The 15,843-nt window shown below is 41.1% G+C and overlaps 1 protein-coding gene across 1 annotated transcript; it reads right to left on the bottom strand.

The window, feature by feature from the left end:
- Positions 1–3,291: 3,291 nt before the first annotated feature.
- Positions 3,292–15,594, bottom strand: ccdc66 (coiled-coil domain containing 66). Its single transcript, XM_070902504.1, has 21 exons — positions 15,584–15,594; positions 14,283–14,341; positions 13,758–13,780; positions 13,312–13,566; positions 12,942–13,185; positions 12,666–12,816; positions 12,064–12,158; positions 11,600–11,655; positions 10,817–10,909; positions 10,295–10,429; positions 9,787–10,019; positions 8,975–9,059; positions 8,713–8,871; positions 8,506–8,578; positions 8,110–8,190; positions 6,615–6,870; positions 5,495–5,705; positions 5,244–5,296; positions 4,800–4,972; positions 4,039–4,172; positions 3,292–3,411 (listed from the first exon to the last, which is right to left on the bottom strand). Exons 1-21 carry the CDS (start codon positions 15,592–15,594, stop codon positions 3,334–3,336), a joined length of 2,658 nt encoding a protein of 885 aa, XP_070758605.1. The 3' UTR covers positions 3,292–3,333.
- Between the last annotated feature and the right edge of the window lie 249 nt (positions 15,595–15,843).

The following is a 15,843-nucleotide window of genomic DNA, read 5'->3' as shown; positions in this document are numbered from 1 at the left end:
GTGAAAAACTGAGACTATGGAAGAACTGCAAAAAAAAAACCCTGTAAAGGATGAACATGAAGATGGACAGACTGCCTTACACGTCTTCCAGCGGACACTCTTTATGTCTTGTAAAAACATGTTTTTGTACTGAATGTTTGGTTTGTTATCCTGGGAGCTGTTTGTGTTTAGTTGCTGTTGTATGTACAGTAGGAAGTGACTCTGTAACAGACTGGTTTTAACTTAAAAGTCATTTTTTATGTTTTTTTTACATCAGAGGTTTTTTGTATTAAAACTTGCCTGCGTAAACGAGCCAGTTTGCCAAGAGATGTTTTTTGTTTTTGTTATGTTTTTTTTTTACTTCAGATTGAGCTACTGCATGATGGTAATGAGGGTAACGGGTCCACTTGGTTCCTGGTAACTGAGACCTGATAGGGACTCAAATTAAGCTGGGTCTAAATTAATAGTAAATGTTGGATGCAGTTAGTTATATATACAAGTTAATATCTTTTTCACAATATCTTGTCAAGTGATTACATTAAAATCAGTGGTGGAAGAAGAAGTACTCGGATCTTTTACTTAAGTAGCAATACCACCGTGTAGAAATACGCTGTTACAATAAAAGTCCTGCGTTCAAAGTCTTGAATTGAAGCTGGAAAGGTGGAGCTAATTTGACCCACTTTATATACTGCAGGGTAGATTAATCCATAATGCATCATAATTTATTAGTTGACTATATTTTGCGTTAATCTGAATCTGCAAAGTAACTAAAGCTTTAATATTTCTCTCTGAATTGTAGTGGAGTAGAACTATAAAGTAGCAGTACAAGTACCTCAAAATTCAGTATGGTTGTTGTTTTGAAGTCATTCCTGAGTAGCTTTGGCTCATTGCTTTGCTAGAAAATAAATCTTCTCCTAAGTTGCAGAGTTTCTACATTGGGTCTTCAAAAGTACTCGTCTCTTAGAAAAAGCAGGTCAGTCAATACGTTCAAGCACCTACAGTAACATCCGGTAAGATAGCAACTAATGATTATTTGTATTATTGATTAATCTTCTGATGATGAAACACACACACACACACACACAAATATTTACATTTGAAGAGTCAGAACCAGTGAATTTTGGCATTTTATGTTTAGAAAATGACTTAAATAATTGATTATCAATCAAACGACTAATCCAATCGTTTCAGCTCTGGTGGTCGAAGCCTTTATTTAATCCAGCAGCCACCTTTAACAGAGACAGGCTTCTTTTGCCAACGTCTGGTTTATTTTAAGTATCTTTGATATTTAATTTCTGATCTGTTCTTCCTCTGTCTGTTTCACAGTAAACCTCTGACCGACCGTGAGAGAAGAAGTCACCCTGATCACAGATATTAACGTGGTGAGTACAAAGTTAATATAATTAATTGAAATGATGGACGAAACAATGAAAACAAACCAGACTTATCCGTTAACTACTAGGTTTGAGTTTTCAAATTTCAAACATACTGTAAGTGTCAGCTGGGGGGAAATTCAGGGGACTGCCTGTCGTGGGAATTTTAGGAAAACAGAAGACTGGCAACGAGGGAGCAGTTCTTGTGGTTTTATTCACGCCTGCAGACGGACGGCCACCAACAGCAACTCAATTGCTCCTGCCCAGCTGACCGTACTGCATCTCAGAGTGGTCTGCTTTAATACAGCATGTACAGCAAAGGATGTGAACACTTGTAAGACATACGTCACTCTCTTTGACAGTCATCACCTTGTAGGGAACGAGGCCACAATAAAAGATAATTACAGACAGCAGAAAATACACAACTGAGAACACGTAGAGAAGGCTGTGGTCCTTTGCTAGGGTCAAAGGGCACTACAGCAAATGCCTGTGACCTAACGTGAACTCTTCAGGGTGAAAAAGGAATGTGTTGTATTTTCCCACTACACTGCCCGAATAAAATAAATCAAAACAAAGAGCAGTTGTAAGAAATGTAAAGGGCCTCAGTAAACTTTTTACATTATTTATTACATTTTCAATAAATAAATAAAAAAAAGCACTAATACAGTAAAACCAGAAAACACAGAAGCACAAACATTGAGCTCCTCGTCCAGCAGGAAGCTGAAGAAACGAAAACACATCTTTCATTCATGATTTAAATAAGTCTCCTCTTCAGGAGGACGTACCAAAGAAAAGGACAGTGGTGCCCCAAAGAAGACAAGAGAAGAAAAAAAAACAAGGTAAAACCCAACTGTATCGTACAGCGTCATTCTTATGGAAAGTGCATTCAAAACAGAATTATAAAATACAATCTTAACATTAAATGTTGCTCAGACATAAATTCAGTTAGTGAGCAGGAGAAAACCTGTTCGTCTTATTAGCTCCCCCCCCGGAGGAAAGAGCAAACATGAACAGTGTGGTGGTGTAAAGGTGTTGATGTGAGGTAGAGCTGATGGAGCAGACACTGCAGCGTTTGTAGTCAAACAGTCAAAGTTAAAAAGTCAGTCAAGTGCTCGTGTTGAACCTGCAAGTTTTAGATTGGGTGTGGTGTGAAGGTGTTCAGACAAGCAGTTAGTTCCTGTTATGACGACGACGACGACGACGACGACGACGACGATGATGATGATGTCTCCACTGTGTCTATGTCCACTGGATGCGGATCACGTGTCAGTGAACTTTTCAGAGTGTAATTTCCCCCCCGGGGGTCAATAAAGTATTTCTGATTCTGATTAAGAGTCGGACCGTTGAGCTTACGCACTGAATTCTGAATTCCTGAAGCTGCATGACTCCACCACCGGTGGTGCATATTGCTGCATCAGCTACAGCTAATGTCTGTATTGACGCTACATTGGCGTTTGTGGTAAATAAACAGGGGCAGCAACATTTGCTTTAACAAATAATAAACTTAGTGTTTAGTCTGAATACACCAGATCCATGTGTTTTCAACAGCCAAAATAACAGAATTGCAAAGTACTTTGTAAGATTTGGGAAATAGTCTTGTGTTGAGCTGCTGGCATGAAAAACAAAAACAAAACACAATCACTTCTGCCTCCTGGTGGTGATTAACACCAACAACAGGACAGGTGGGCCAAATCAAGATTACCTGTCAAATTCACTCTGATACAATCAGCTTTCCTTTGCGAACTCCCAAAGATCTGTTGCAGTCTGTTTGTTGATGTTCAAGTGAAATGTGAACCTTGATGAGAACGATCCAGAGAAGGAAAGTCCACGCTGTGTCACGTTGAACATCCACAACTGAATGATCCTCAGCGAACACTGAAGGTTTTCTGAAGGTTAGATGTTCTCCGTGACGGCTGGTTGAAACACTGTAGTGTTACTTCTTCATCCTGACACACACGGAGCAGGGGTCAGAGGTCAGAGGTCACCGGTGCTCGTTGTCATGGCGCTTCAGTAGAGGATTCAGATCCGTCTCCAACTCCCTCTGCTTCTGTAATAAACCCTGAAAACACACACACAAGCACTGGGTTGTACATCTTGACACTCACTGTGTTTACATTAGTATCATGTTTCTGATCAGGTTTTAGGAGCATCTCGTCATGTTTTACACATGTAAACATTACATCCTGGTTTCAGCATTATCTCAAATGTAGTATCCAGAGCTTTACACCTTTTTTAATATGTCCTCCAATTTTATGAAATAGTAATACTAAATTGCTGCCTGACTTAGCAGCTATGATTTACCAGTAAACACAGTAACAACAGAAAGCAGACCTTATAATCAGTTTGTTCCACCACATTAAGCCTCAAGATACATACAGCAATATACACAGTAGAGCCCGACCAATACATCAGTAATAACAGTTATTATTGATACTAGTTTAAGTTTCTTTTTCTCTGCCATCATTTGCTGTTTGGTTTTTTTTTTATAACTTTATTTCTGAACTGTGAAATGTCCGGCTCGGTACACATCTGGTTCACAGTTCAAAACAAAGTAAACAATCCTTTATCAAAAACAAAAACAAAGCTGTCATACTGTTAAATGATTTAGGGATACAACTAATAATTATTTTCACTGTCAAATAATCAGTCCAGTTATTTTTGGGATTCATAAATAAGTGTGTGTTACCTGCCGTAGCTGGGCCAGGCCTCTCAGGATCTCCTGCTGTCTGTGTGTGTGTGCGTTACGTCGCAGTTCAGGGTGGAGGAGCGGGTCCCGATGTGAGGGAGCAGGAGGAGACGCTGAGCTCTGAGGAGGAGCTTCTGAAGAGGAGAAAGTACAGTTTACTTACAGCCAGTTTCTGAGGTTTCTACCTTGTTTTTTCCTTGTCCAAGAGACAACAGACGGAAATACGGAGACAATGTGAAAGTTAAAAAAAACTAAACAAATCTGTGTTACTCATTCTGAATACAAACCTAATACACAGTTCACACAGACCCTTCTTAAAGTCTTGAAACTGCCTCCCCCCCCTTGAATTTAAGACATGTTTGACTGTAGGGCTGCAACTAATTCATTTTCATTATTGATTGATATGCCAATTACGTAAAATATTTTATGCAATAAAATGTGAAAGAAATCTGACACAACAACAATCACAACTTCTCAGACAGTTTAAAAGTGGAATATTCTTAGTTTGATGTCACATTTGACAAACAAAAGCAGCAAATCCTCACATTTGAGAAGCTGATGTTGGAGAATATTTAGCATTTTTGCTTGAAAAATATTTATTTGTAGAATGTGCAGAGGTAGAAAAAAACCACTCAGATCTTTTACTTGAGTTAAAGTTAAAATAGAACAGCACAATGGAAAAAGACTTCATTACAAGTACAAATACTGCAGCTGCAAGTAAATAAGTATTATCAGTAACATTTAGAGTGTGTGTGTCTAACCTGTGTGTGAGTGAGGTGTTGGGGTGTCGGCAGGCTCCAGTGGATCCAGGTTGAAGACTTCATCAGTCCGGACATAAGGAATGAACTCCAGAACCGGAGGAGGGGTGGAGGAGGACGGGGCCTGCTGATTCTGAACTCTGTGTCTGACAGCAGGGACTGGAGGAGAGCGCCCCCTGGAGGAGACAACGAGACATCGAAAAAGTATTACCTACATTTTCTCCCATTAAAAGACGAGGAAATGTTCGTCATGGTTTAACCAGTTTACGGGTACAAACTGGTCCTTTTTTGTTGTTCAAGCCATGTGATTCCACTTCGCTTGCTTTGAAGATTTCAACATATTTTCTTTGAGAGAAGCAGCTTTTTTATTGACTGTAGGTCGACGAGGCTGGCCATTTTCAGGGGTGAAGCTCCTGTTGTCAGACGAACACAGTCGGAGCTGCTCACCTTTCAGTGTTGACGGCTGCAGAGTTACTGTGTCCTCTGGAAACACACTCCGCCTGGAACAGTAACAGTCATTAACGCACATCCAACCACATAAATAATCATCAGCCAGCAGAGAGACTCAGTGTTAGTCAAGAAGTTAGTTTGCAGTAGGGAAGTCACACTACACCCCAAGAGCGTGGAAAAGATTTAGATTATAAAATTAGGAAAAGCAGCTTTTCAGAATTCAGTATGAGAGTCAAGAAGCCTCCTACCTTCCTGGTGGGACTGGTTCTGATCTGTGTAGGATTGGAGAGGAGGCGAGGCTCCTGGTGCTGAGGAAGAGGAGGAGGGTCGATCCTGGACAGACAGGTCCTCTCCTGCAGAGCGAGGAGCTCAGCTTGTCTCTTCAGTCGACTCTCCTGTCTGTTCCTCTGCAGAGACGCCGGGTAACGCTCCGAGGCCGGAACGAACCGACAGCTGGGCCTGGAGGAACAGGAAAAATGACTTGACGGGGCTGGGCTGTGAGACTATGTGTGCTCTTCATTCTTATAGAGACAATATGGAGGTCGTGAGAGAGATTTGGGATTTTTAAATTGGACACTTGAGAGGGTTGAATAAGGAACTAGATTTGAACCTAAACTGAGTTTTTTTTACATAATAAATATTAATGTAATTCTTATTCTCAGATAAACTTTGGAAAACATTTTACACAAAACAAAGACTGAGGACTTTGTCCCTCCTCTCTTCCATTGGAAGCATTATGATGAAGGGATCTCTTGATGGCCAGTATGAACAGGAGGAACACAACAAGCAAAAACTGTTTCAATGTTCGTATGAACACCTGATTATTGTTTTAAGACAAAAACAAAATTGTGAACCCATCTAAACTTGTAAATATATATACATATATACACATACATATATATACACACACACACTACATATTATTGGATAATTATTACTGATTACTTATAATTTTGTATATTGTTGGGTAGTTTCATCTATAACAAAGCATCATATTTTATCTTAATATGCAAAGTGACCAGCTAATGCAGCCATCAGAGAAATGTGGTAGAAGTATAAAGTTGCATGAAATGAAAAGTACAAGAGTACAAGAACCCAAAATTCTAGTTTAGTACAGCACTTGAGTAAATGTACTTGTCTATTTATACATACTGTATATTGTAATAGGGAATCATGTAAAATAAGTAGTCTCTTAACTAACTACTGAAAAAACAGAGAATTACGTTTTGTTTCAGTTTTCCTGTGTATCTACTGCTACTACTTCAAACTCCAGTCTAGCAGGTGGTGGTAATGCACCTGCAGTCATTTTAGCTATAATTGTCCCTATTGAGTCAGAATGTAAAACAGGTGCGTTCACAGTGTTTCTACCTCTGTGTGTTCCAGTCCGGCCTCTTCTTGTCTCTCTTGCTCCTCTCTGTCCTGGCAAATGCCTCATACGGGTCTCCTCCTCCTCCTCCTCCTCCTCTTCCTCCTCCTTCTCCTGGCTGACAGATGTTCTCCTTGCCTGTTCTCACCACTCGGCTCCTGCTGTTTGGAGGAGCAGCAGACAGAGAAGGAGGTGGCTGGTACTGTGCAGAGATGTGAGGAGTCTGAACTCTGTCGGCTCTGAGCGGGAGAGAGGGAGCTACACACACACACACACACACACAGAGAAGATAAGCTGTTAGGATTTTCAACACATTAAGCCATCAAATATTAAACGGCATGTCTTTCTTAGACACTAAGCTGAAGTATGTTTTACCGAGGAGTTTATCCAGAGTGGATAAATCTTAAAACACCGGAATTTCAATATGGGAAAACAGGGCTTTTGCAAAATGATGACATAAACCTGATCAGTCATGGTCGGAGGGTGTGTGTGTGTGATGGTAGAGTTAAGAAGACAACCTCAGACCCTAACCCTACCCCTTACCCTTGTTGCCTCTGACTTTCTCTGTGATTGATCATTGTAAATGTCAATATAGCTCATCGCACAGCTGTGATTAATCAGTCTTTAAGCTGATTTTGTCAGACGACGTTGCTTTAATAAAATAAATCACTATTTCATGTTTTTGACAACAGAATGCATATAGAGAATGTAAATGAGAAAAATAAAACAGCGAGTTTGGCCGTTTACAAACACAGTATAGAACAGGGGTGCCCAATACGTCGACCGCGATCTACCGGTCGATCGCAAAGGTAGTGTGGGTAGATCGCATGGCATTAAAAAAATAGACGTCAGCCTATCATCCATCCTCACTATGAAGTTTGTCACTTGATTGACATACAGGGCAGCCAGTCTGACATCTGATCTTTTCTGACACATGGGTCACCACGCATGCGCGTACAAGCCCGCCAAGTGCGGCAAAATGCATCCCTGGCTGAATCCATTCAGTGCAAGTCATCAGAGTAATGTAATGACAAAAAATGTACAGAGTTATATTGTGCAATATGGGTTCATGCAGTTATGCAAGGTACACCAACATATATTGTACATATAAAGAATACTCAATATATTAATAAATAAATATACGTTTTGCATTTTTATAGTAGGTAGATCATTTTGACTTGGTCATTTTATAAGTAGCTCGCATGCTGAAAAAGTGTGTGCACCCCTGGTGTAGATGATCGATTTAGCCGTTTCATTGTAGACGGACATCTTTACAAAAACAACCTGAAAACGTGGACACGTTAAAAAAAAAATCTTTAAAAAAAATAGATGGCTTAGTTTGAATGTAGTCTTAGTGTAGTTTCAAAATCTGTTGACAACTTGTTGATGTAGAAGCAGTTCTACCATTTCCCTCAGCGGGATTAGTAGCTGTAGTAGCAGCAGTAGTATTAGCAGTAACAGTAGTAATAGCAACAGTGGTAGTAAGAGTTGACTCACCTGTCTGTACAGCAGTGTCTTTGTATGGGGAGGCTGAACTGCTGACCTCCTCCTCCACACACTCGTCCTGTCTGGTGACTGCTGAACACACACACAGTTAGAGGAGTCATCATTAAAACAAACAACCTGCTTGTTTTTAAGATCGTGCACTGTGACGTACTTTTACTTTTGATTCTTTCAGCAAATTTTGTTGATAATACTTATGTACTTTTACTTCGATAGGATTTTGAATGCATTATGTTAAATTGCTGGACTGGTACTTTTACTTAAGTAAAGGATCTGAGCTTGATTGACAACTTTAGCTGTGAAAGCACCCCAAGCATGTTTTTCTTTCTCAGTTCAGTTTGAGTTTGTATTGCAGTAATATTGCAATAGTACTTTAGAAGCTCTGCTCACCGCTGGGCTCCAGCGTCTCCTGCAGTCTTACGTCATCGTGGCCTTTCTTTGGTTGCTCTGCCTGATGGCTCGGCTGCTCCTGGAGATCAACACACACACACAGAAATTAAACACTGATACAACAGTAACTACAGTTTTGGCTCTTATCAGAAAATAGTTAAATGCCGCTGCAGAGAAAATTACTCTGTGTGAGTGTTGTGTTCTGACCTTCTGCCTCGCCCTCAGTGTGTCCAGCTCGTACCGTCTCTCCAGCATCTCTCTCTCCAGCACCACCCTCCTCTCTTCCTCCTCCTCCTCCTCTCTCCTCCTCGCCTCCTCTCGCTCCCTCTGACGCTGACGCTCCTCCATCTGGGCCTCGATCGCTCGCTGGGGGAGGAGAGACAATATTTAGGAAGCTAAGTGATAAGACCTAAGTGTACTTCTTCCGTCGCTGTGTTCCTCCCTCCTCTGCACCTCCTCCTCCTCCTACCTGCTGCTCCAGCTGTTTGAGCCTCCTCCTCTCTCTCTCTTCTATCTGGGCAGGGTCCAGCAGGGCGGTCATGGTCCTCAGATAGCTGGACGAAACACAGGAGAACAAAAAAAACACTAAAAATGTACTAATATACATCTGGAGCTAGCCTGGTCAGATCAAGACCAACAAATCCCAGGTCAAGTCCAAGTCCTAAACAAGTCAGTATGCGCCCTTTACAAAAGTTTTAAAGCAGCTATAATCTATAATTTAATAATAATAATAATATATTTAACGACAACATGAAAACAATGTGAAAGGAGACGCTCGTAGTGACGAACCTACAGAATATGATCACCTGAATCTGCAGCTCCACTCAGCTTTACAGAGCTTTACAGTGAGTTTCAGCTCACTGTTCATGTATCAGTCCGGCCCACAACTTTACTGTTTTGGTTCACTCTCGCGCTCTCATGGTGTCATTTTCGGTAGCAGCAGGCAGCTGTTTCCAGAGAAAAAGCTCTACAAACCCTCTGTACCTGACCTGCTCAGCGGACAGACACAGTTGGAGACTAGCTGATGAACATAGCTGCAGCTCCATTTTCAAACAAGTTCACCATATCAACTTAAAAGTTGACGGTATGTCAGTGTCGTGTTCGCAACTTATTTGCGCTGCCCCCATGTGGCCACAAATACACTCTAGAACTAATTTAAAGGCAAACCGATCAGGCCTGTCTTGGTATGTTGATCCTGTGTTTTTTTTTCCAAGAGCTGTTCATGCGTTCATCGATCCACTTGTACCTCCTGCCCTCTCATCTTTCACCCCTCCCTCGTACCTGGCTCTGGTCGGATATCCGCTGGTTGTATCCACGCTGGCTCCCCCGACACTCTCTGCTCCACAGCTGCTCATGGCCTCCCAGACCAGGGACAGGCTGGACGAGGGCTCCCACTCCCCGCGCTCAGAGCCATTAGACGCGGCTGGAGGTGGAGCTGATGGAGCTACAGTCTGGACAGGACGCCTTTTCTGCAGCGAGTCAAAGTGTGTAGCCCAGAGCTCGTGGTCCTCTGTCTGCAGAGACACGTTCAAAAAATAAATTCATGAACAGAAAAAAACAGATCATCAACATGAAACACAGCAGTACATGACATGAATCTCTACTGTACCTGGTTCTGGTTTCTACTGTACCTGGCTCTGGTCTATACTATGTCTCTACTGTACCTGACTCTGGTGTCTCTACCCTCCTTGGCTCTGGTGTTTCTACTGTACTTGACTCTAGCCTCTAATGTGTCTCTACTGTACCTGGCTCTGGTCTTTACTATATTTGGGTCTGGTCTCTTCTGTACCTGGCTCTGCAGCAGTTTCTCTTGTCTCCTGCGTTCAGTTGTCTCCTCTCTCTGTCGATCCAGCTCCTCCAGCCAGCGTCTCCTCTGCTCCTCTCGCCTCTCGACATTCAGCACCTCCTCCATCGGAGTGACCTCCTACAGAGACGACACAGTGCAGGATTTTCAATAACAGTGAAATTTAAAAAAAATTATTCAACACCACGTATTTTGAAGCACTTTGTGTGAAATCGTGGGAGCAAAATTATTTTTTTCCTAAATTCTTAGGTTCAATAGCAATCTTACAAACTACAGTTACAAGATGAGGTTGGCATTATTCTATATTTTCTTTATTGTTTACAAATCCCATCTCGCAATACTTTTTAACTTGGTTTGGACCTGGGATTTGTGGACATGAAGAAAATATAAAATATTTTTAGCCATTTAGGCTTCAGCAGCTTTGTGTTCACCTGCATGAAGAATCAAACTAAAGTCAGAAAAGCTGCAGTGTTCAGATACACAGCTCAGTGTGACAAAGACTTTTACCCCGAATCTGAGGCTGGATCTGATGGCTGCAGGCTGTTCTTTGTGGCTGACGGAGCTCTGAACTGATAACACACTCTCTGTGTCCTCCTCAGCCTGAAACACACACAAAATTATGAAATACTTTATGAAAGGAAATATGTTTCCAATCCGTGTCGATGTTGGATCAAATCTGACAAAAGGTCAGTCTGGCCTTCTCAAGTTGACTTGAGTTACAGGTTTCATAAACCAAACGCTGTGCATCATTACGTGACGTCACTGTTTAGGTTTCCAGCCTTTAGTTAAAATGACAACCTGATGTATTTAACTGAATTTATCAGTGAACATGTTTTGTTGTTGATGTCAAATATTCAACACAACCTCCAGAAATGTTGCCCTGTTGATTCTCCCACATAGAAAGTACCTGTTGTGCCTGACTGTTAGTGGGAAAAACAGACTATGAAAAATGTCTTCAGATGGCAACATGTCTTGTTACAAAATAAATAAATAAATAAATCTGAAACACTGATTAATACTAATCAATTCTAACCAGTTCTTACAAGTCAATTTACTCAAAACAATCCAAACAAATTGAAAAAGGAACACACATGATATAAATTCCAATTTTTCTTTCTTATTTCTGACACTTTGTGCAAAATTTACCTGAACAGTCAGACGGACACAAAGGTATCAGCTCCACATGTCAGTATGAACTTGGGTGTAAATAAAGCAGCCGTCATCGTGTTCCCACAGTGATGAAAACAACAAAGTGTAACTCTAGATCAAAAGGTGAAATACCTGCCGTACCTGGAGTCTTCCAGGAGCCGAATGATGCTGCTGCTGCTTCAGTGCCACTTGTTCATCTAACACACACACACACACACACACACACAAAACCGAATTTAATTTGTCAGAATTACTTCAATAGAAGTGCTGCACCCAACCATTATTTTTTATCATCAGTTGTGTCTTATATTTTAGGTGAAGATAGCAGTGGGCTCATCTATCTCTAGCTGATATTGCTCAACCTCCCTCACTAGTTCCTCCTTCCCCACCAGAGAAAATGGGGATTTTTGTGAGGGATTATACATTAAGAACAAGTATTGAGTTTAGGTCGGGCATGGATTATCTTTATGACCTTATAAGCATGTTTTGTTGAGGGTTTGGAGACTTTTAAAATTCTCTATGGGTTTGTCACTATAATGAATATAAATATGCATTACCAGGGTTTTACTGCTTGTGTGTGTGTGTGTGTGTGTGTGAATGAATACCTAGTTCTCTCCTCCACTGAGTCTTCTTGGCATCGATGGCCGCTCTGCTGTCTGACTGTCGCTCCTCCAGCCAGCTGAACAGACATCCAGACAACCTAAACAACAGCAGCAACATTCTGATTTTAACCATCATTTTAGAAATACAGATTTCTAAAATCACATCAGCACACTACGGGAACATAACAGACCTGACCTGCACTAGTACTGCTGACATGTCTTGAACAGTGGAACCAAATGGGTAAATTGTGAAACTATATATCTCCTAAAAAGCAAACTATTGCAATATTTCTTGTAATTTTTGTTGGCTGAAGAGAAACAAAGCTTATTTTGTCCCCACACAGTTCCTCTAGAGCAAAAGTGTGTTTATAACACAGTGCAGAATTCAAGAAGGGGAATAAAGGTCTGGTCCTATTCTATGGTCAAAGAATTGTAAAGTATGGTCTGTGACCTCTGACCTTACCACAGTGCGACTGTGGAAGTTTGACCTCGCTGACTGGAAATTAGGTGTCGTTTTATTAAGTGTTAAATAAATATATGTCTTCCTTATGGGACTGCATTGTACAAACGTCCTCGACAAATGCCTGTTGATGTGGGCTCCTCACCTGTTGTCTTTATCCTGTGAGCTTCCAGTTGTATCAGTTCCTCCTCCTTCCTTCTTTATTTCTTCCCCTCCTCCTCTGTCTTCCTCCTTTCTCTTCCCTCCTCCTCCTCCTTCATTCACTGAGGAGCCAGATTTTGAGTCTGACTGTTTTCCTAACAGGGAAAAGACATGGAGGTTGAACATGATATTGACGAGGATGGAAAGTCTAATGTCCAAGTCATTGTCTCAGTTCCCTCTGTGCCACTATCACTGTTAAAACAACCATCACTACCACTACCCTGGGTGCTGTGGTCCTGTGGTGGGTGTTGGCCATTGCTGGAGGTCTGCACTGTGTTGAGGATCTGCTGTAGCTGCTCATCGGTAAGAAACACCTCCTTCGGTCCTGCGTCTCCACTGGTCAGTGTGTCCTTTGGTCCCACCTTTCCACCGACTCGTGTCCCACCGTTCTGAGGCTGTCCTGTTTTCCCATTGGCTCTCAGGGAGCCAACAGTTGTGTTGTGTTTGTGTCTGTCTGACTTTACCTTCACACACACACACACACACACACGCACACAGACACACACACATACACAGAGCAGTTAAATGTGCTGCCAGAGGATGAAGAGTTAAGAGTAAAACAAAGAAATGGGACGCGGCATGACACTCACCTTGGCTACACCTGAACAACCGCTGCCCCCTTTGTGATGCTCATGTGTCCTCGATGATGTCAGAGCGGCGCTCCTCCTTCCAGTGATGGCGGTGTTGGAGGTAAAGGAGGCGGCTACTCCTCCTGCCTTGCTCTTGCTTTCTCTGTGCCTCCCTGTCTGCTGTCGGGCTGGACGCTCGTCTCCCTGCACCTCCTCCACACAGGACGGCTGTCTGGAGCTCAGGATGTTGGCTGCTCTGGGCCTGAAGGACAGCTGCTGAGATTATGTTAAATTAAAGATCAGACAAAACTAGATACAGATATTAGCAGGATCATTTCATGTTTTCCTATCAGCATTACTGTCTGCTAGAAACATAAAGCTGTGTACTGCAATATGTGGCCGGAAGTATGTAGACACCCAGGTGCTTTTATGTGTAGAAATGTAATGGCTGTAAGGATGATTCTTACCTTTGCTGGATTCTTCTCAACGCCTGCAGTGGAAGAAAGACCTGACAGTGAGCATTCATGAATATCACACACACACACACACACACACACACACACACACACAGGTTCATATTCACTAATAAGTCCCTAGGTCTGAAATAAAGTCTGAATGTACATACCAACCATTTAAAAGACTGAAGTGTTGAAATTCTACATTTATTTTTTTACAGTTTTACAACACTATTCAATGACCTGCATGGATATGAGGGATTAATGTTATCAAAATTAACATGAAAACTACTGTATTAGTCATTAATAAAAAAAAAAAACATGTTATAGCAGTAGGTACCTTACATAAAAATAATGTGTTAACAAACACATTGTTAGTAACAATTAGCAAAACTAAACTAAACATATCTAATATTCTTATCATTTCAGCAAAGATCTATTTTTGTTTTAAAGAAAGTACAGACCTAATGAGAAAAGCAAACCATTGCATGCATTTTTCCTGAAAAACTAAAGTTTATAAAAACCGAAATGTCTCACCATGACTGAGTAATATCAACTTGGGTTTTCCATTTTCAAGTTCAAACAGCAAACCGTCTCTGTTGACAAAAAGGGGAAACAGAGCAAACAGCAGAAACACAATGTATTAAAAGTAATAAGCCGACTGAAAAGTTGATAACATCCTGTATCATGTGTAAAAGACCAGTTCTTTTAATGTTTTGAACTGTCTTATTGTATTTTTATTGTGTCTATGCTTTAATGCCGTCTTGTGGCAAAAATTCCTCTGATGAGCTAAACTGAACAGACAGGTTTGTGAGTTAGTGCTGAGCACAGCAACAAGAGATTGTCCTGTAACTGGAGGGTCACGGCATTCAATCTCTCGACAACTGGAATATTTATTCATTTACAACGCTTCAGTCTGCTCGACCTTCATCAGGTGTATATGACCAAAATGTCATGAATGAATCAATATTCCAGCAGTAACTGAGACATTTTCATTCAAATTTCAAATTGTCACATATATATTTTTTGAGGATTCTTTCAAAAATCCTACAATCATCTCATTTGTGTGCTTCTCAGTCATTTGGACTTAAGGATACATACTTGCTTGCCTTTGGTCTTAATTACCGAATTGCTGGTTGCTTGAAAATAGAGTTTGTAGACTTTGTGACATTGAGATACTGAGACAGAACAGCACATTGAGGCAGAGCAGTACTCCCTGTATCATGTTGCCAGGTAATAATAACATGACATTGTGTCACAAAGTGCAGCACAGCAAAACTCACACAATGGGTAAACATAAGACAATATTTAAAGACGTTACAGATTCACATTCATTACTCATATGAACTGGCTTTGGTTGGTGAAAATGCTGCTTTAATGAAGAGAACACGAACTCCAAATCACACCCGTAACTCATCAGTGCCATGTCTCATGTCACTGAAGTGTATGCAATTTGTAGTTTACTTCAACACCCTGACATTTTACCCAGAAGGCCATGCAATATTAAAAATGTGTTTTATTGTTTCTTTCTTGTTCGCAGGAAATCTGGTAAGATTCATGTTTACAGCTCATTATTGTTTGACTGATTTTGCCCTCTTCTAAAAATACAACGAACAGCAAAAATTCTGTGGGTTAAAGGTTGAACAACAGCGACGACGAGTCGTTGTTTATAGTATCTGAACTGTGCACGTACGACCAGTAATGTTGCGAGTTTTACGAAAACCCTTGTTTATTCAATCTGGTTGCAAGCTATTAAATAATCCCCGTGCATTTCACTGCGACACATTCGGTCAATATGTTAGCCTAGCTAGCTACTGGTGATTTGAAAAAAGACTCACCCGAGATTCATGCCGACAGAAAATATTTACCGAGACGGCGGTACGTTTACCGACAACTTTATAAAAACAGAAACAGAAGGATAGTAAATAATTTATAATTCAATAAAAGCGCTTCTGTCCAGGTCAGGACTGGCTGCACCGCCAGTCACACGCCAGTTCCTGGTTGTTAAATTGTGTACGTTGGTTGCTGACAACGACCAAGAACGGCTTCACCGATTGGCTAATTCTCTTCCACTGTAAAATTAACGGCCAATCAAACG

Source organism: Enoplosus armatus, chromosome 3 (genome assembly GCF_043641665.1).
Source record: "Enoplosus armatus isolate fEnoArm2 chromosome 3, fEnoArm2.hap1, whole genome shotgun sequence".
NCBI classification, from domain to species: domain Eukaryota; kingdom Metazoa; phylum Chordata; class Actinopteri; order Centrarchiformes; family Enoplosidae; genus Enoplosus; species Enoplosus armatus.
This window is presented reverse-complemented; position numbering and strand designations above follow the sequence as displayed.

What these genes read in the sequence shown, in the direction of transcription:
- ccdc66 (XM_070902504.1), bottom strand. An exon ending in TCAGTGGAGGAGAGAACTAG is followed by an intron (nt 11,656 to 12,063) that starts GTATTCATTCAC and finishes TGTGTGTGTTAG; the next exon opens with ATGAACAAGTGGCACTGAAG. An exon ending in CCGGACTGGAACACACAGAG is followed by an intron (nt 5,706 to 6,614) that starts GTAGAAACACTG and finishes CTGTTCCTCCAG; the next exon opens with GCCCAGCTGTCGGTTCGTTC.